Raw genomic sequence first — 20826 nt, forward strand, 5'->3', positions numbered from 1 at the left:
TCCAAAATGTTTCCCTTGCCAGCAGGCTTTCATTATAATATATAAATTGATTTACTGCTCTCATGAGTCAGGCACTTCATGAAACAACTGACTGATATACAGCAGGAGTTCCCAACCCCCAGGTTGCGGACTGGTACCAGTCTGTGGCTTGTTAGGAACTGGTCTGCACTAGTGGCAGGCGAGCGAATGAAACTTAATCTGCACATGTGCAGGATCTAGGTTGTACGCAAAATCATTCCCCCCAGCTCCCGGAAGACAATTTTCTTCTGAAACCAGTCCCTAGTGGCAGAAAAATTGGGGACCACTGATATACAGGACAAAGGGAATGCAAGTACTGTACACTTTGGGAATAGATAAATTTCTCAATTTATAAATAACTTTTGATTGATTTTGGCTTGTTAAGCATGTGTTTTGGAATATGCCCCTTAGTCCACAGCTAGCAAGTTACTATAATCTGCTACAGTAAAATTTCCAGCTCTTATGATTACTAGTCACAGCTTTGAGAAGACTAAATACTTCAAACTTTAAAACCGTGAAAGAAATATCATTTATTCATCTATTAAGATTGAATGCAATGACAATACAATGTCTCTCATTAGCTTATTATAATCATGTGCAAAAAGAAAAAGTGAAAAATTGGGAAGGCTTATAATACGGGAAATAAAAAAAAAGGTAAATTTAGGCTAATTTTGTTATAAAATCTATTAAGAACATTACTAATACTTACAAACAGCTAAGGCACTATATTTTAAGACTACATATTCCATTTGCATTTGCCCACATAGTGAAATACATGTTGTAACTTATAAAAGAAAATAAGCCAAGGCTGGAAAATACTTTGCTTTTTAACAGAACATAATCTGACGTCAGTAAAAAATGTGAAGCGACTGGAACTTATTTGACCAGCAATCAGTGGTGGGTTTCATGGACATCATCACGGATGCTCTGTGCATGCACAGGTTCTGTGCATGCGCAGAAGCGCTGCGTGTGAGCGAAGCAAGCACACGAATCAGTAGTGAATGTAAGTGGAACCCACTACTGCCAGCAATATGATGCTAGGATAAAGAAGTACACTGGACATAGCAACCTACTTCTGAAGAGCTATTAATAGGTTTTTAAAAAACCCAAACAACTCCAGATTGCTGAAATGTTACTATAGCTGAGCATAAGTTAAAACTGCTCTGCTAATTACTTACGTTTATGTATTGATAACTGTTTGGAAACGTATGGAACTAAAGAGTTGCACAACAGATACATCATTAATTTGGTAGAGACATTAAGAAGACAGCCATGCAAGTCTATGGTGGCAAAGTGTCAGAAAGAGTCTGGTAGCATCTTTTCTGACTAACACATTTTATTAAACGCCATAAGCTTTGATGAGCTACAGCTTACTCTATCAGGTATAAAGGCTGATATTTCCAGATCTAAGAGAACAAATAGTGCTGACTGGTTACCCATCTCCAGTGGAAATTCCTCAAAATATCCTAGGAAGTATATTTTTAAGTGACACCCCCCACCCCTTCCAGTAAAAATGTAATAGCTAAGTAAATAACTGGAGAGTCAATCTAATGAAATGGTGAAGGCACAAGGCTAGAAATCTAGATTGTGAATTTTAGTCTTGCCTTAGGCACAAAGCCAGCGGGGTGACTTTGGGCCAGTCTCTCTCAGAGAGAAGGCAAAAGCGAACCACTTCCAAAATCTTGCCAAAAAACCTTCAGGGACTTGTCCAAAGTGTCATCAGGATCAACGCTGACTCAAAGGCACCAAAACAAAGCCCCAAAATCAACAACTGTTTTTGTTACCTTTCTATACCCCCAAACTTTCTGACTCTAGTCTTTTAAATCTACCTCATGGTAGGACTAGCTTGAGGGACTCAGCGCTATTGAATAAAGTACAATAGGAAACAATTCAGCTCTTGGGCCAGATATCATCTGTTACCAGCAATAATTATCAGGAATGCAAGAAGATATTTATGATTGATTTGCAAAGAATATGAATTTGTAATCGGAAGGACATAAACAATATTAAAATTAAGCTCTTGGAATATGAAACTGGTTCTTCTGTATAATACTGATCTTGTGAGGGCAATTGTTTATCCTGAAAATCTGTTGTACAGAAACAATAACTAAGCTTTAATTCATTTCTGTTGATGAATAAACTGTTGAAAGCAGGTTATTTTTCATCTATGGTCTCAGGTTTGGGGATCCGGAAGTTCTCTGAAACCATCATCCTCGTTCCCTTCCGAGCATGACAAGGCAAGTACATTAGTGACAGGATGGATCCAGGATGTTGTCTGTGTCACATGGCTAGAAAACAAACCAACAACAATTATTCTGAGAGATCAGCTTCAAATCTTACCCACCAATAAAGTATGCCAGATGTTTTGAAAAAAGCTAGCCTAAAGTTGTGAAAAACTAACAGTGAAGTTCCTTGATACAGGGAGATAGATTAACTGAGTAATGATTCAATTGCTTTGCAAATTAAAAGGTGAAGAAGAATATGTATTTCAATACTGAGAAATATACAATTCAGGTTTTGTTTTAAAAAGCAAAATTATTTAAGGAGGAGGAATAGCCATGCAGATATTAGACAAAAATACATTTGAATAGTTCAGTTGAAAAAGGACAATCCATCATGGAAGCATCTTTCCCATCAGATAACATTTCAGAACTTTACACACTGAAAGTATAATCTCAGAATTTGACCCAAGTGTTTTCTGACATGTGATTTATTCATAAATGTCAGTTTATTTTTATGAATAGTTATTTGAATGTTTTTAGGTTTAAATTTTACTCCAATAAAGAGAAATAAATTTTACTTTGCTCCTCAAAGAAATAAAATAGTATGATAGCCTCTCTCTGTGTGTTTGCCTAAGACATTTCTCCTAGCCCATGATTCTAAGTTAAATTTAGGCCACAATCTACCTGTTGGTGAACATGGCTAATTCCCATCTGCTCTTCCCAGCTATGATAAGAATAATGTTGAATAACTAATAGTGAATTAATTATTTATAAATCCTTATGTAGCCAATTGGTACCAATCACACAAAACACATATACACAAATGTCACAGCTGTCTGGTTGGCATTCTGAAAAAGAGAATTTTTACATTCACTCCATTTTTATTGAGCACTGATGCTAACTCGGCTTGTTTTTAACCAAAGTGCTTCATTTAATGTTCCATTTCTACTGAAACCACATATTTCTCATGTGTCAACTCTCACATCAATACAGCAATAAAGGAAGAATGCTCTCTTACAGTTTCATTCGTTTGAACGTTCACTCCTAGCATATTACCAACATTTGCACATATTAATTTTTTTCCATTTCTTCAGAAAGGGGTACAGAATTTAATCTACTATCTTATAAATTGCAATGGTTCACTTCATTTTTCTTGTCAATCAAATGAATAATCCAGTTTGGTCTTTGATACCTAAATTTTCAGATCTGTGCTTCTTGTTGCATCACATAATCTATGTGTAAATCATTAGCATTCTCAGAGGTCAACGTGGCATTGTTTACATACAACATTATGCATATTATTCATATCTACAATACACAATATTTGTTCTAAATATAACCAGGTCTAAATCCATTTACTGTTCATCACTCAAGAAACCATCTATAAAGCCTATGAAGCGCTTCCAGCTGTTATAAAATGTTGTGCTTCCTGTAATCATGTGATTGCACTTTTGGCGCTTGATAATCTGCCTCAGATTTATGACTAACTGCAGTGTCTCATAATCACATGACCTCTATTTTCCAAGCAAAAGATAACCATTCAGAAGAATGGGTTCACTTAATGACTGTCACAAAAAATGTTGTAAAAATGAGTCCAGTGACGTGGATGCCTCAATTTAAAGCCAGATTTCCATTTCCAGTTGAGGGCTACCTGTAAATGGAGCCAAATCTGGCAAGAAAAAAGTAAATAGATTTGTACAATGTGATAAAAAAAATAAAAATAAAATCCAACAAGAACAATGACTTCAAAACTTCAAAGGTAATTGCAGAATGAAGTCAAAGAACATTCTGTTTTCTGCAACATCTATTTAGTCTTGTTTTTGCTAAATAGAATTCAGATATTTTTAGTTCAGAATAATTAGAGCTATTTAGTTTCTCCTAGTGTACATATTCTCAAATACTCTGATACTTTAGTCAGCAGTACAGTGTAATCACTTGCTTAATTATTAACATTTTGTACATTCAACAGTGGCTTTCCAGATATATTTAAGCTTCAGTGACCATTACTGCACAGGTTATTGGAGTTTTTATTTGGCTATTGTGGAGGAAAGGTAGCCTGTGCTGAGGAGGGGACTGGTATTACAAGGTCAAAGGTTAAACAAAAGCTCTTTCATTGTGGAAACATGGCAAAATGGGTACCAAAAAAGCCAAATAGCATACCTGCCATTTCAGAAGACAGCTTATGTAGGATCTTTGGGTGATCTCTTCCTCAATTAAAATCTGACAAATTCTAGGCAGAGCTTGTAGTAAAACCTACTTACAAAGTCCCCAAGCAATATTATAGAAATAATATATTCTGATTTTAAGACAGATGGAAAAAAAAAAGAATTATTTGCCACCAGTACCAAGTTTCTTGCAGTATCTTTTTATCAGAGGTTAGTTTCTGTCACATCAAAGATAGAAGACTGAGTTAGGACAGAACTATATTTCTATTTAGTGCCTTTTCTGTTATGGCTCAACCCAGGATTAAGTTGACTTTTTGGAAAGCTCTTAAGAACTGGCTATTTTCCCAGGTCTCGATGTTAAGAGGATAGTTTAGTCCAGATGGGTTGGTTCCTAGTTTCTTTGATTGGCAAAGCATGCTTGTCCTTGCTTTTGGCTATTGCTTGTTTTGTATTGTTTCTAAATTTTGTTAGATAGCCAGTTACATTTGCAAGATGGGTTGACGTAAGAATAAAATAAAACTTTGTTTTTTTAATTGGATTAAAGCCAGGTAAATTTTCCATTTTCTCTCCTTTCCATTTCTGCAACTATGCATGAAAACATTTTCCTTTCTCACAACTATAAATAGGGTCTTGGCTTTTATTGTATAGAACTGACAAGGACGCTGTAGTTGCTTTCTTTATGGCTAATGTTTCCTCTCTGCTTCTCATCCTTTCATACAATATTGCATATTCTTATCATCCTTGCTCTTTTAAGCCTTCCATTAGCGAATACATTGATAAAATCCATCTTAAAGTGGAAGCAATCCACAAAAGAGCTGAAAGAATAAAAATGGTTACTTCTTAAGGCACTGAACATTGTCTGTTTCCTTTATCCCCTGTTCCTTCAGATATTCTGCTCTAAACCCTGCATCTCCTTATCTGGGAGGGAATCCTTTTTCTGAAGTTTACCTTAATTCTTTCTCCACAAGTTTTCCTCAATCCCTTCTCTTCACTAGATAGTTTCCAGAGCCCATTCAACCCCCCCACCCTCACCAGTCTGCCATTCCTAATTGGCATGACACCTCTCATACTCTTCCTACCCCCATACATTCTTCTTAACCTGTGCTGGTGCCCTAGTTGATCTGCATGGTACCTCTTAGCTCCACAAACCCTTCTTAACCTGCCCTGCACCTCATGTGCCCTCCCCGATCCACACAGCACTTCTTGTGCATCCTGGGGCACCTTTCCCAACCCATGCCCCCTCCCCAAATCACATGCCATCTCTAGTGCACACTAACAGACCCTTCCCAACCCATAAGGCTCTGCTGGTGCATTCCTGTTTACCATTGATTCCCTCGCCATCCGGAAGCAGTCATTTACCTGCCTGCTGGCCTTGGACTTGGAACTTCCTGCTGGCTTCCCCACTGACTTTCTCCCTGCAAGCTTGCCACAAGCAAAATGGGGAATCAGGAAGGAATTCTAGGGAAGGAAGATAGAAAATGACAGGGAAGGAGGAAATAAATGAACGAGGAAGAGGAAGGCACAGTGAGGAAGGAAGGAAGGAAAGAGGGAGGGGAGAAGGGAGGGAGGAAAGAAAGGAAGCAAAGAAGGATGGAAGAGAGGGAGGAAGTGTGGAAGGGAGGGAGGAAGAAAGAGGGAGGAAGCATTTTGGAGTTTTGCTTAGATTACTGGTGGCTTAACTAGACGCATGGGGAAAAACAAGGATTTTTGAAGTGTCCTGAATTCCTGAAAATTCCAGTTTTGCACCAGCTTCAGACCTGTTTTCTAGACAGACATCATCATCTGTCTAGAAGCTGAAACAATTTATTTCTGACTGTGCTTCACTAGGTAGGAAATTGCATAAAAGCCAGTATTGCGCTAATGTTTCCTTTGTATTAAATTGCTGTAGTCCATTTTCATGTTGTTATGCCCATTTTTTTATTAGCAAGAATACTCAACCTGCCAGTCAAGCTCCTCCAAGCAGACATTCTGAAAAACACAGCTGGGAACTAAATCATTATTTATACCTCAGGAATGGTAATAATCAGAAACAGCCCATTTACTGAGAAGCATGAGGCCAAGTCAGAATCTATACCTCTTAATTCAGGCCCAGCAGGTTTTTATCATAATCAAGAATTAGGGAAAAAATCTGGTGGCACCTGTTAAAAAGTATTTTATCAATTACAAATTGAAATCTGTTAAATCCATTGTGTTTGTTCAGACCTTCTGAAATAACCTAAAACCTCTTATGCTCAGTTATGCCGGCAAAGTTTCTTTGTTCCAAAATTGCTTCTCTGAGATTTCTATTGGAATGCCCTGAGAAGTTAAAATGCTCCATTATTACTTTATGCTTGTTGAGTTCTGATGTCTGACTTGTGACCATTAATTCTTTTGTGCAAATTCTAGGCTGCCTGACACAGAATCCAGAGGTGCATTGCTGGCAGACAATAGGAACAAGCCCAGATGTCTGCTTTGCTCTCACTTTTAGGGGCTCCAACAACTTTAGGATCTTCTTCCTCTAATGTGCTCTACGCAATCATGCTTGTAAATTCTCTCCCATGTAGCCTTTCACTGTGTTACTCCACTGTTTTTCCCTCTACCTTTACCCCTTTGCAATGTATTTGTAAATTTAGAAATGAACTTGGTACAAAAGAACCATTAATGATGAATTTTGATAAGCAATTGGATGGTCCAGACTCAAAGCAAGCGTAAGAAACTGAGAATAACCGGCCCTTGATTTTATTAGTGTTAAGAGGGGATATATGGAAATGTAGACAGATGCTGTTATTACACTCTTTGAGGTAGGCCAGACCACGACAAACACCGCAGGGATTCCCAGGCATGCTAGTTCAAACTTTTGACTATGTCAATGCTTCTCCAAATACGTTTACTGATCCATTATCAGACAGACACGCATAAAATAATATAATAATTTACTGTACACCAAATAAAGAAAAACTTCAGAAAATACTGCACAAAAGACCCTATAATTACAACCATATTCCAAGTTCACCTGATTTTGTAAATATTTAAAACAGAAAAGCTTTTAATATTAACCAAGCCTTTTCAAAATAGCAGACAGATATTTTCTGATTGACCAAATGTATCATTTAAAAACAAATATTGTTAACTCGCCTATCTCTGAAGTCCAATCTTTTATGCTTATGTTTTGTTTTATTATTGACAAGACCATGTTAAATTGTTCATCGTAAACAATGTGTCTGCTATGCATGGATTCTAGAAGGTAGATGCCATTTACTTGTGCGAGTTTCAACCTTATTTTATGACAATTTGGAATTCTTTGGGAAAATGTGAAGGAGTGTCAATACTTTGGCACACCTGTCCATCCCGGTTTCATTATACATGAGAAGGAACAGGCTCTTCACACATTGCAGAGATTAGATAAAGAGACACAACGCCTATTTTTCTCCAAAGAAAAGCCTCAACTATTTATAGGTTATACAAACTATAATTTGAACTGTGGTTTCCAGGAATGTGTGTTAGTTCCAAAATATCATTCCTGGACTGCCAACAGTGGTAGGCCATATAAATCAAAAAGATGGAGCTTTCTTTTTTGGAAAAGCAATTTTTAAACAATGTATACAGATGTGAGCAATAGTATCTCTGAAAGAATACTAGGGACTTTGTAAGAGTTGCTGATTGATGGGGGACAAAAAAAATCTGCCTATGATACAGTACATAAGTATAGCACAGTACATAAAGCTACAGTACTATTTTCTCTATTGCATGGTTTGTAAGATTATCTGGTAAGGCCATTCACTATTATGCATACTTGGGGTACAAAAATTACGTTTTTCATCAAGGAAAAGCCAACTTTTATACTCTACATCAATTGGGCGCAAGATTCTGTACCTTTCCTCCTTTTTTTTGATATGTTTTAATAATGGGAACGAATCCAAATTTTGCAAAGCGAAGCTTCACGCTATATTAAATGCCTTACCCTATTTCTCTTTGGCTTTACACTTCAATCGCTTGTCTTTGCAGAAATGTGCTTTAATATTAATTTTTAAAAAGCTGCAAAACACAGGATTGAGCATAATCATTACAGAATGTGTAAACTTTCACTTATGCTTCAGCTGCATTGTATCAGGCATAAGCAATCAACTTTAAAATGATTTAACATCATTCAATTTAAGTGATACAGTCCTTATCCTCCATGTTCTTGGGAATGAAGAAGAGGGTTAGGAAAGAATGTACAGTGGTACCTTGTTACTTGTTGGTAATGCATTCCAGAAGATGCAACGAATACTAAAACTGATGGGTACCGAGAAAATCACATAATTTACCATGTGACTCATTATTTCAGCCAAAAGAAATAGCAAGTCACAAAGCAGCTGATGTCAGCAAGTTTTTCCTTGCATGTTGACTATTGGGAGAAAGGCGAGTGCTGGGAAAAGATTTCTGCTTCAAAATGTGTCAAATATTGAATTTGAAATGTTTTGAAGCAGTCAAGTACTCAGGTATGACTATACTTGATCTACATTTTTTGAACTGATCTAATGCTTCCACTTTTCAGGCTAATAATGAATATTAGAAACCAGTTATCATTCAGTATGTGCTACTTGCAATTATGCATATGCTGTACTTGGTTCCATAATTATACACAAAACTGCACACGGGCACTGTAAAGAAAAATTGGATTGAAAAATATGTGAGTTTTTATGAGCTGTTCCTTTTTAAAGTGTAGTATTGTAGAAAATGGGCAGAATGGAATTATAACTAAATTTGTGGGAAATTGCTATGCACCAAAAGAAGGCTGATTCAGTGACTGCAGTAGAAAAATTAGGCAAGTTCTTTTTTTTTTTAAATTTAGACTTATATACCACCTTACAGTGCTTTACAGCCCTCTCTAAGTGGTTTACAAAGTTGACATATTGCCCCCAACAATCTGGGTCCTCATTTTACCAACCTCGGAAGGATGGAAGGCTGAGTCAACCTTGAGCCTGGTGAGATTCGATCTGCCAAATTGCACTCAGCAGAAGTAGCCTGCAGTACTGCATTATAACAACTGTGCTACCATGGCTCTTAGTAGCAGATTCATTATGTTAGCCCATACTGATACTGCATTGGACTAATGGGAAACTCCAATGGGAAAACCTATAAGGATGGTTTTTTAAAAATGTTTGTCTTACTGAATAAAGTCTGTGCAAATCATTACTTGCTTTGTAGTATCCATTCATTCTAAGAGATCCTGTGCAAGAAAGCTCACAGTGAATTATGTGGCAGTCTCCTATAGCTCAAGCATGACTATAGGATCATATATTATTTTATATGCCAGTTTTAGCAAATAATGCAGATTAAAGTTCTAACAGAACATTAACAGAGATTGGGCAATCTATACAAAAGTTTGACATCTCAGGTTAAGTAAGTAACTCTTAGGACATTATATTTCATAAAACACCTAATAGATCGGACGTTGTCTTACCTGAACGTCCCTTCTCGGCGCGCTGCTGGAGAATATGTTGTATACTTTTGTTTTAGAACTTATTTCTATATTAATAGACAGAAACATGTTCTTTTCCAACACAAACATAAACCAGCCTGTAATAAGAGATCACCAGCATATTCCAGAAGTGTAGGTTTGTTTGGCGAAACTAAAAGAACATTCCAGAAGGTGTCTTAACAACACTGTCAAGAAAATAACATGGCTGTCCCTGTGTGGTCAGCATGAGTCAATTCCAAATCTGAAGAAGAGTTGATTTTACTATTCCAGTTTAAAAATAAATGTAAAGCATTTATTGCATTCCTTGTTATTCAAACTTACGGATTCAAGTTATCTGCTGAGTTAATAATACCCTTGCATTTACTAGTCTCTTCCCTACAACAATGAAATCTAATTTAACCCATCACCTTCAGTTGAAATGCAATTGAGAGAATGGCCCCGAGCTATAAACTGAAGGATACAAGCACAGTAGATTAAAAGTCAGAATGATATGGGGAATTATAATTACCATGACAACCAAGACATGTTCCTAATTTTGTACATTGGAAACAGAACAGTAGGAAATAATTTTAGGACCCTCATAACTGCAGCTATTTCAAATACCAAAGAGTGAGAGAAGAGACTGAAATTTACTTCTTCCACTAATTTTTCTTTGTATAATATACACATGTTAAACTAAAGCCTGAATGGGACCATCTGATTAAAAATACTTTTGAGACCCTTCTTTTCTAAGGACAGGATATCTTTTTATAACATGACAGCAATTTTTGGTTGTGGTCTGGATAACTGACTGGCCCTAAGAGGTGACTGCTGATCATGCCTGGCTATGGATCCTTCAATACATCCTGTTCGCCATAGCGCGAGGACACCAATTAACAGTATGTGAAGGGCATGTTCTCACAAAGGCACTTTCATCTTGTCATTAACTCTTTGCTGAGGCAGGCAGAAGCCAGAAGTCAGTCTAAAACGGGCCTGGTAGCTCAGCAGACTAAAAGCATTGTGATTAACACCAGCTGTCTGCAATTACTGTAAGTTCGAACCTCACCAGGCTCAAGGTTGACTCAGCCTTCCATCCTTTCTAAGGTAGATTAAATGAGGACCCAGTTTGTGGGGGCAATAAGCTGACTTTGTATAAATATACAAAAGTATGAAGGCTATTGCTTAACGCATTGTAAGCTGCCCTGAGTCTCCAGAGAAGGGCGGCATATAAATCAAATTAAAAAAAAAATGTTCTGTCTTAAAAATAGTGTTCCACCTGCTACCATATTTGGCAGAAGTCCTCCCAGGGGATATTCTAGTATATGTGAAGGAGAAATCTCTGAAGTTTGAATATCTACTGAGATCCAATTTGCTTACTGAGGATCACCCCTCTCATTTGGTTTTCCTTTTGGTTAAATCTACCTCTCTGTCTTCCTCTCTCTCTATATATATATATCTAAAATTGTAAATAAACCTCCAATCTAAAAAATGTTCAGGTATGTAGAAGCGACCATGCAAAACAACATCAAAACTATCTAATGAATGACATGTAATGAAGTGCCAACTCCTTTTTTTCTAGTTATCTTATTGGAAGTTCTGGCTATTGTTTAGTTTGATATTGTTTAGTACTAGGAGAGTTAAAGCCTTTTTTATTTAGCAGTGGACAGTTCTGATAAAAGAAAAACAAACTACTTCTATTCATATCCCAGGAACAGCTAAATATATACAAGCTATAGGTGAAGCAAATAACACCAAAAGGGCAATATTAGGAATAATTCCAAGCTATATGTGCCATGTGGCCTCAATGTTCTGGCTCTTCTATAACATAAAAATGCACTGTATGTTCTAATCTAGAGAAAATTTGCCAAATTCTCTTTGGGATTAGCTAACTGAAATTTTGATGTTTACTCATTAAAACTGTGTTGTATAAATGGAAATGCTGTGTCATTGTTTTTAAGGTGCTAAGTGTATATTTATTATGTATATAATTTTAAAGAAATTATTTAAGTTTTTGAAAGCTTTTGGCAGTCCTGTTTCCTTTTTCAGTCCATTAAATTTGTTTTAAGAGTGCTTCTGTCTGCAAAATTCTTTCAGGACTGGTCTATTCCAAAGGAAGCTTATTAAGAGAATCTGTTAATTACCACAGATTTAAATGACAAATGAGAAAATGGATCAATATTAATTTAAAGGAGAGGAGAGGAGAAGAGAGGAGAGGAGAGGAAAGAGGACTGGAGAGATCACCATCCTTCCTGAGGATTAGAGATACGGAGGATTCCGGATCTGCGCACCTTCCGCCGCGAGTTGAAGACGCTTTTATTTCATCAAGCTGGCCTCGCCTAAATCTTCTCCCTTTTAAGTGTAAATTCTAAATTTTTAATTGGATTTTAAAATATGGGTATTTTAAATTATGGGTTTTAATTCAGCCAAATTTATTTAATTCATTTTATTCGATTTTAAATTTTGTATATCTATGTGTTTTATTTCATGGCTGTGCACCGCCCTGAGTCCTTCGGGAGTAGGGCGGTATAGAAATTCAATAAAATAAATAAATAAATAAATAAATTAGTAACCTATTTTAGATTTCTGCAAAAATATATCTCTCAGTATCATTCAGTCTTGGAGGAAATCTTTAAAAGTCATTTGTTTGAATTGAGTGAGATGAAATTTCACACATTCATTTTGTTTCAGTGATAAAAGTTTGCTGTTGATAAATGTATAACACCTTTTGAGTGATGACATGACATTGATTAATACAAAGAACAAGCACACAACTCATCTGGCACCAAACTCAGCCCCCCCCCCAAGCCCTAACACTACACACATTATGAAGGAGGTGTAGGACAGAAAGAAGAAATAGTTCCTGTATTTTTATAGAAACAAAATGCTAAAAAGCAGAGTAACCTTTACTGACCAGCTTCTAAACTGCATTCTGAGAAGAGTTTTTAATTCAATGGAAAAAAAGCTCAGTGCTTTTTGAGTCAAGCCTGTGTTTGCACATCCTCCCTTATCAGATTGCTTCTGTCATGCAGCAAAGCGAAGTGATCTGCTTCAGTGCATGGGTGTGCTGTGAGAGTCCATGTTAAACTCAGATAAATTAATGATTAATAGATTAGCAGCAGCAAAATAACTATTGATAAAGGCATGGAAACCATTTCTGAACATGGTTATATGTTTACATCTCTTTTATGGGAATCTTAATTTGCTTACAATCAACATCAAATGTGTATCACTTTGAGCAGTGGTGGGATTCAGTTTTTTTAACAACAGGTTCTGTGGGCGTGGCTTAGTTGGGGGTGTGGCTTGGCAATCATGTGACTGGGTGGGCGTGGCTAGCTGGTCACGTGACTGTGTAGGCGTGGGTAGCTCGTCATGTGACCGGGTGGGCGTGACTATGTGCATAGGGACTACTCAGAGGGCTGAAAAAAGTCATTTCTGACTGGGCCTCGCACTTTTGACCGGTCCTCACACTTATGACCATCCTCTCATTTATGCCCATGCAGCTTTCTTAACAACCATGTCACTCATTTCACAACTGCTTCTCTTCACCATGGTGACAAGATAGGGCAAAAACGTAAAATGTGAGGACAGTCGTAAGTTCGAGGACTGGTCAAAAGTGCGAGGACCAGTCAAAAATAACTTTTTCAGCCCTCTGAGTAGTCCGTATGCACAAAAGGACTAACCAGAGGGCTGAAAAAAGTCATTTCTGACAGGTCCTCGCACTTTTGACCGGTCCTCACACTTATGACCATCCTCACATTTATGCCTGTGCAGCTTTCTTAACAACCATGTCACTCATTTCACAACTGCTTCTCTTCACCATGATGACAAGATAGGGCAAAAACGTAAAATGTGAGGACAGTCGTAAGTTCGAGGACTGGTCAAAAGTGCGAGGACCAGTCAGAAATAACTTTTTCAGCCCTCTCAGTAGTCCATATGCATAAAAGGATACAGCAATAGAGAGGGATGAAGGAAGGGAAGGGAAATTAGAGTAGGAGGGAGGGTAAGAGAGGGAGGAAGAGAGGAGGAGAAGGGGAAAGGAAGAGGAAGTAGGAATGAGAAGAAGAGGGGGAGGAAGAGAAAGTAAGAAGGAAAGAAAAGAGAGAAGTGGTAGGTTTGAGGAGAAAGATTGCTGTACAATAAAAAAGATGAAAGGGAAGAAAGCCAACCCCAAACAAATATAAAGATATTAAGATAAAGAATGAATTGTTAAACTTTAAAGAATAAAAGAGAACAAATATGAATAAATAACAATAATTAGAAACACACATACATACAATGTGTTTTCTTTGAACAGAGTATTTGGCCGGTTCACAAATTTAAACAGTGTTTAGTCATTTCAATTAAATTTACAATTTCTATATTTCCTTTTTGCCATATTTATTCCTCATCTATTTTTGTAAAAACCAATATTACCCTTCATCCTCATCTCTAATCTTAATCAAATTCAATTTTTCCCTTCTATTCTATATTATACCCCTTCCCATTGTCATCTATTTTTATATCCATCCTCACATTGGTTAATTATGTAATATTAGTTGTTTAATATAAATTCAACATTTTAATATAAATCAATTAGTTATATAACTACCTTTTTTGTATATTAATCAATATGAACATGAATATTCCAATTATTTCCATGCAATCCAATTTCTTACAAATCAATTAATTATATTTACCAATAATAATAAACTAAATAATTTCCCCCATATATTCCTCCAAACCACAACTTAACCATTTCTGCTTTCAGAAATATACAATTAATAGTATCTCAATTATTACAATTCCCTAGTTAAATAGAGCTTTTTTTTCTTTTGTGTTTTAAAATCCTGAACTCTCCTCTTTTTCCCTAAATTTTCCATTGTTTGCACCTACCTTTTTTGGTGAGGAAAAAGAAAAAAATTCTGCCTGCCTAATTTTCCAACCTTGCAGCAACAGCAAAGCAGTTTCAGTTTTGTGTTTCAGCAGGGAAAAGGGAAAAATAATCTGCTCCAGGACTCTTTGCAAGGAAGCAGAAGAGCCCTGAGCAAAACAGCTGAGACAAATCAGCTGAGAGCCGGGAGGCCAATTAGCCTATGCTGAAGCTCCGTGGGCCAATAAAATTACAAAAAAAACAAACCGTTTGTTAAATTGCTGGCTCCCCCGCCCCTCACCCACCACTATTTATTGGCAATAAATAGTGGTGCGGAGGGGCGGGGCAAGCCAGCAATTTAACAAAGGGTTCGGCTGCACCACTGGCTATAGGGCGGCCCTCTGAAGCCCCGCGGCAAGAATTTGAAGTTTTTTTTTCCTCTAGCCATCGGAGGCAGCAATAGATTGGGAGTGGGCGGGGTAAGCGAACAGCCGGCGATCCAACAGAGCAGAGAGTGAGGGTGAGTGAAGGTGTGGAAGCTGCTTTCTCCATCCTGCTCTCTTGCGTCCGGAGCCGGTGGGGAACCACGTGGCAGCCCACGTGGATTCCAGGCAGCGGAACTCAGGCTAGGGAAGTGGTGGGCAATTGTGGCTCTTTAACAACCTGTGGCCTTCAACTCCCAGAATTCCTGAGACAGCCAAGCTGTCTCAGGAATTCTGGAAGTTGAAGTCCACAGGTTGTAAAAGAGCCACAATTGCCTACCCCTGGCTAGGGTAGGCTGGCGCCGCGCGGGTGGGAGGCGGGGCGGGGCGAGGGGCGGGCGAGCCAGCAATTTAACAAAGGGTTCGGTGTACTGCGGGGCCAATAAATTACAAAAAAACACTGAACCGTTTGTTAAATTGCTGGCTCGCTCGCCCCATTTATTGGGAATAAATAGTAGTGCGGAGGGGCAGGGCAAGGGGCGAGCCAGCAATTTAACAAAGGGTTCGGCCGAACCCCCTAGAACCCCCAGAATCCCACCACTGACTTTGAGGTAGCAAGATGGCTTCGTCTAACACTGTACAAGAAAAATCTCAACTCCTCATATACCAGCTAGAGCATATTTCTATGCTTTTACTAGCATAGTGATAGTATTCCTTAGTGACCATATGCATCCAAGATTATAAACCTTTATTTATCTATTTTATAACTGCCTTCTGAAAGTGATGTACTTACTTGATGAAGTACTTGATTCCATCTGCTGTATACGCCTTTTCCCACCCATAAGGCAGACCTAAGTCAAGGGGGAGGAGACATGAATAAAAACAAAATGGAATTAATCACTCTCAATACCACAAATTTCAGATTCAGACATGTTTATATACACAGCAAACTATTCATTTCAAGGCAAACAATATTTTGCTAAGTGCAAAAAGAAGAAATAATCAGCATGAAAACTTAAAGGCAGATGATAAAAGTCTTTACATCAACACATTCATCCTTACTTCCTACAAGTAATGTGCTCTGAACATCCTGGCTATGATGGGAGCTATCCTTCTACAACATTAGTTTTAAATGTATGGTAGGAACATGTCCTAAGACCCAATTCTGAAAGACCCATCACTTTCAAAGAGGACAAGTTCCTGGTTTCCATGTTTCTACGAGAGTCTCCCTTGATTTCACTCCTGTTGCAACTGTTCATTTTTGTCTTCTTACTTTGGGCCCAATGCAGAAGGAAAGAGAAATGGAAACAGAAACTTCTCCACTATGTTTCTGGTCCCAACTGCTTGCTTGCTTCTTCACTCAGAAAATGTAGGCAAACAAGCATTGGCAAAAACAAGGAGCCGAAACAGAGAACTCATGGCTGGAAAAGTTCTAGTAGTAAGTTATAGGTGCTTGATTGTGCCAACCCTGTGGCTTAATTTCTTGAGGTTAAAATGTTAGATGTGAAACCCCTGCTGGTGGTTATTTATTTATTTATTTATTTATTTATTTATTTATTTATTTATTTATTTATTATTTATTTATTTATTTATTTATTAGTTCAATTTATATGCCGCCCTTCTCCGGAGACTCAGGGCGGCTTACAATGCGTTAAACAATAGCCTTCATACTTTTGTATATACCTGCTTAGTAGGGCTTTCGCCCCCACCCAAGCAGTGTTCTTTTTTATACAAAGTCAGCTTATTGCTCCCACATTTTCCTCATTTTTGATCTATACTGTCTTAATTTCCTCCTCTGCTAAATGTGAATTTCCTTCAAAAGTCAGGAAATTGTTCTTCATGCGGATTTCATGGGTTTACATGCTTTGTCTGATGTATACAACCGAGACCTTGACTTCTTGTGAGCTTGCTATTCATTTTGTAAAGTACAAACTAGACAAGTGGCAATCTATATAATACTTGTTGATAGAAAATAAAGTTTTTCCACTTGGTTAAGCTTTTAGTTAAGCTTTTCAGAGTCCCTTTCTGCTACAAGCTTTGGTGGGCAGATTGTTTCTGAAGCATATAAAGTTGAAGAGTTGCAAGTGCATAAACTAATTTATAGATCTCTGGCCTAATGCCAATTTGAAAAGAAATCCCACCAAAATCTATTTCAGCCTTGATTGCATTTCTGTCCGGAGAAAGAGTTTGATTTCACTGGACATTTGCCATAAACAGCCTACTAATTCAAGTGTTTTCCAGGAAATTTCCTCAGCGAAAATGTGTTGCAAATAGCAACTTACCAACATACCCAGCAAGTAGTGATGATTCTAAAATCCATGGGATGAAATAATCATGCAAGTGTGTAATTCACAAGCTGTTGCACAATTATGTCAAATAATTAAAACCTTATTTTTCCTTAAAACCTTCTTTTTCCAGCAAGTCGGGCTGGCCTAACACTTTTTTATATGTTTTTAATTGTTTGTTATTGTTTTTAATCATGGGGCCAAATTTATATATATATTTTTAATTGTATTTTAATGTTTGTAGTTTATGCTTTTACTTGGCTGTTCACCGCCCTGAGTCCTCAGGGAGAAGGGCGGTATACAAATTTAAAAATAAATAAATAAATAAATAAATAAATAAATAAATAAATAAATAAATGTCATTGTCATCATTTGCCCATCTAGTCTCCTGTAAAAATGCCCATGTGCTTAAATAAAATGTAGGAGTATCCTAGCCTATAAATTTTTACACCTTGTCTCTAAGCAATGTAGTCACTGACATGATTAATAGCAAGCAAGGAAGCAAGCAAGCAAGCAAGCAAGCAAGCAAGGTTTTGGTTCACAGTGTGAAAGTTAAAAGTCAAGCACTAGAGCTAGACGAGGATGGTTGAAACCATCAAGCTCTGTCTCTATGAAGTGTTGTCATTAGATATTTCAATGCCAGTGGCAGTTTTTATAGAAAAGTATTCGGAACTGGAAGTCAGAGTCAAACAAGTCATCAGTTTGGAGTCATTGCATTGCCACAAGAGACCCAAGTCTAACCCCCTGTGAAATCTGTTGACCCATAACTAGAGCCAATTTAGCTTTGACGGTTAGTTGACTAGAGTCTTGCACTGAGGAAGCAATAATAAACTCTTTTGTCTTTGAACGCAATGAATGTTTCTGGTTATTTGCGCCTGATAGTTCTGCAGAAGGCCATTCCCTACAAAACATTCTTTGCGAGGATATTTCGTAGAGTCAGGCAAATTAAGAAGAGTTGCTATCCTCTTGCCTCAGTAATATTCAATGCCTAAGATTACAATCCTTTATATACTTACTTAGAAGTGAAGTATTTTGCTCACATTGGTCAAAACTGAGTAAACACATTGATGAAGATGATGCCATTAACTTATTGGTTAATTCCTAGTCAATTTTTTTCCTTGCATTTTCAGCAATGACCCCATTAGGACTGATACCAAAGCCCTTAAACTTTGGTCTTTCTGAACTTCATTTTAGTTGGATTTTACTCTTGATTGTTCAAAGTTTTCAGAGAACACATACTGATGAGAAGTCAAATATATTAAATAAACTGGATGAAAGAATAAAAGCAAATAAACCTAGGCTATAAATTAATGATTGAAATATGAAGATCACTTGCTAATTGGATTGTTACTTTTTCACCACATTAGGAGTTTATTTCACCCATGGATATTTTTCACTGTTTGCTAAGAGAAAGCAGCCATATTCCTTTGGGTGACCTTAAAAAAAAACAAGAATAGTTTCTGAAATACATCTTTCCTCTTTCTGATGATTTGTCCTTGCAGTTGTGCAGCATGTGCATATTTGGAAGAAAGGTGTTCTGAGACTTATACAGTATTTTCAAATTGTACAATGTAATGAAGAGGCCTCAAACAACTAGAGTAAATTCCCCTCAATTCTCTACAAGGGAAAGGAAATTTTGAGACAGCTGGTTTGGGCAGATGCTCAGTTATATTAATGTGAAAGTGTTCCCTGTAGGTTAAAAAAATCAGAAAGACACAGACGTAAAAGACTTGCAGACACCCAGAAGTGAGTGATATGGAAGTTACATTTTACATAGAGCCAAATTATTTATTAAATAATTTTAGATAGCCAATCAAATCATACATAGTGATTCTGGGCAGCATACAACATTCAAGATCAACAATATAAAAAATCCAGAAACTTTAACCCTGTGGCAGCAATCTGAATCAACTTGGTGTCCTCAGGCCTTCTGAAAAACCATGTCTTCAGGGCCTTCTGGCAAAGTAGCAAGGAGGGGGACAACCTTATTTCCAGGGGGCTGATGCAGTGGTGGGTTGCTACCTGTTCTCCCTGGTTTGGGCGAGGCGGTAGTGGCGATGGTGAGGTGAGAGCGAACCGGTTTGCTCCAACTGTCAGCTGGGCCCTCCTGCCCGCCCCTGTGCTATACCTACTTATATTTGTTTGTTTTTAGCCCAGCTGATAGGTGTGGCAGAGCGGACTGCCATGCTTCAGCTGTTCTGAAATGGAATGCGCTTGCGTGGAGTGCAAATCGCGCACAAATCACGTGCACGAAGCGAACTGATGGTAACACCGGTTGAAACCCATCACTGGGCTGATGTTCCAAAGGGAGACAGCCACCACATAGGTCTTTTTTCTAGGTATCATCAGATGTACTTAGTAGATGGGACCCATAACATGTCCTGTCTTCCTGCTCTGGTAGGTCCCAATACAGGTAGTCCTTGACTTATGACCACACTTGAGCCCAAACTTTCTTTTGCTAAGTGAGACAGTTGTTGAGTTTTGCCCCACTTACAACTTTTTTTTTGCTACAGTTAAGTGAATCACTGCAGTTGTTACATTAGTAACATGATTAAGTGAATCTAGCTTCCTCATTGACTTTGTTTGTCGTAAGAGGTTACAAAAAGTGATCACATGACCCCAGGACACTGCAACTGTCATGAATATGAGTCAGTTGCCCAATGTCTGAATTTTAATCATGTGACCATGGGGATGCTGCAACAGTCATAAGTGTGAAAAACGGTCGTAAGTCACTTTTCTCAGTGCACTAAATGAACTGTTGTAAGTCGAGGACTACCTGTACTCTAATCAATCTTTAATATCAATTTAAAAGAATTAGCCTAAAAAAAGTGCAGCCATTCTTCACAGCTGGGAGACATGTAACACTACTACTAAGACCCACACAATGATTAGAGGTAGTCTTAGGTTCCTATTACTGTTGGCCTCCATTTCTGGAACAAGAGTTAGTATAAATATTTTTATTGGCATTAGGGTGAAATTACAATTATTTTAAGTATGCCTTGAGATTTATTCCAACAATTAGCATGATATTATTAGATGTTTTTATGATTTGTGGCAATTGCACATTTATTTTCTGATTGAGAATTTATTAGTTATTGTGACACCGTGAAGCTAGGCTTAGGATCAAGATACCAAGTGGTGTATGCTATAACTAAGTTTGAGGATAGCATAAGTGTGTTTTTCTGGTTAGTAGTTGTATATTACAGTTATTTTTGTGCTGGTATAGTGGTTAAGGTAAATATTTGATATTGGCATATGGGTGAGATTTGGATTAGGTTTTCTTGGGATTAATGGTCAAATTTATTTGACATTTCACATTAGGGTGATTTTATGGTTAGCAATAAACTTGGATAATTTTTTTAACCTCTTCAAACATCTTTTTTCTCTTGGTTAGGACCCAGTCTAGGAGAACAGATCCCCATGTCTCTTCCTCATCCTTTTGG

The 20826-nt window shown here is 37.5% G+C and overlaps 1 protein-coding gene across 1 annotated transcript in view; it reads right to left on the reverse strand.

The window, feature by feature from the left end:
* Positions 1-1877: 1877 nt before the first annotated feature.
* The window catches only part of STXBP4 (syntaxin binding protein 4), a 96851-nt gene continuing 77902 nt past the window's right edge, over positions 1878-20826 (reverse strand). The window contains exons 22-23 of the mRNA XM_070934825.1: positions 15892-15949; positions 1878-2306 (exon numbers count right to left, since the gene is read on the reverse strand). Coding sequence (XP_070790926.1) covers positions 2192-2306; positions 15892-15949 — 173 coding nt within the window. The 3' untranslated portion in view covers positions 1878-2191. The remainder of the gene's footprint in view (positions 2307-15891; positions 15950-20826) is intronic.

Source organism: Pituophis catenifer, unplaced genomic scaffold, assembly GCF_029215685.1.
Source record: "Pituophis catenifer annectens isolate HBS135680 unplaced genomic scaffold, rPitCat1.0.hap2 SCAF_2, whole genome shotgun sequence".
Taxonomy (NCBI): domain Eukaryota; kingdom Metazoa; phylum Chordata; class Lepidosauria; order Squamata; family Colubridae; genus Pituophis; species Pituophis catenifer.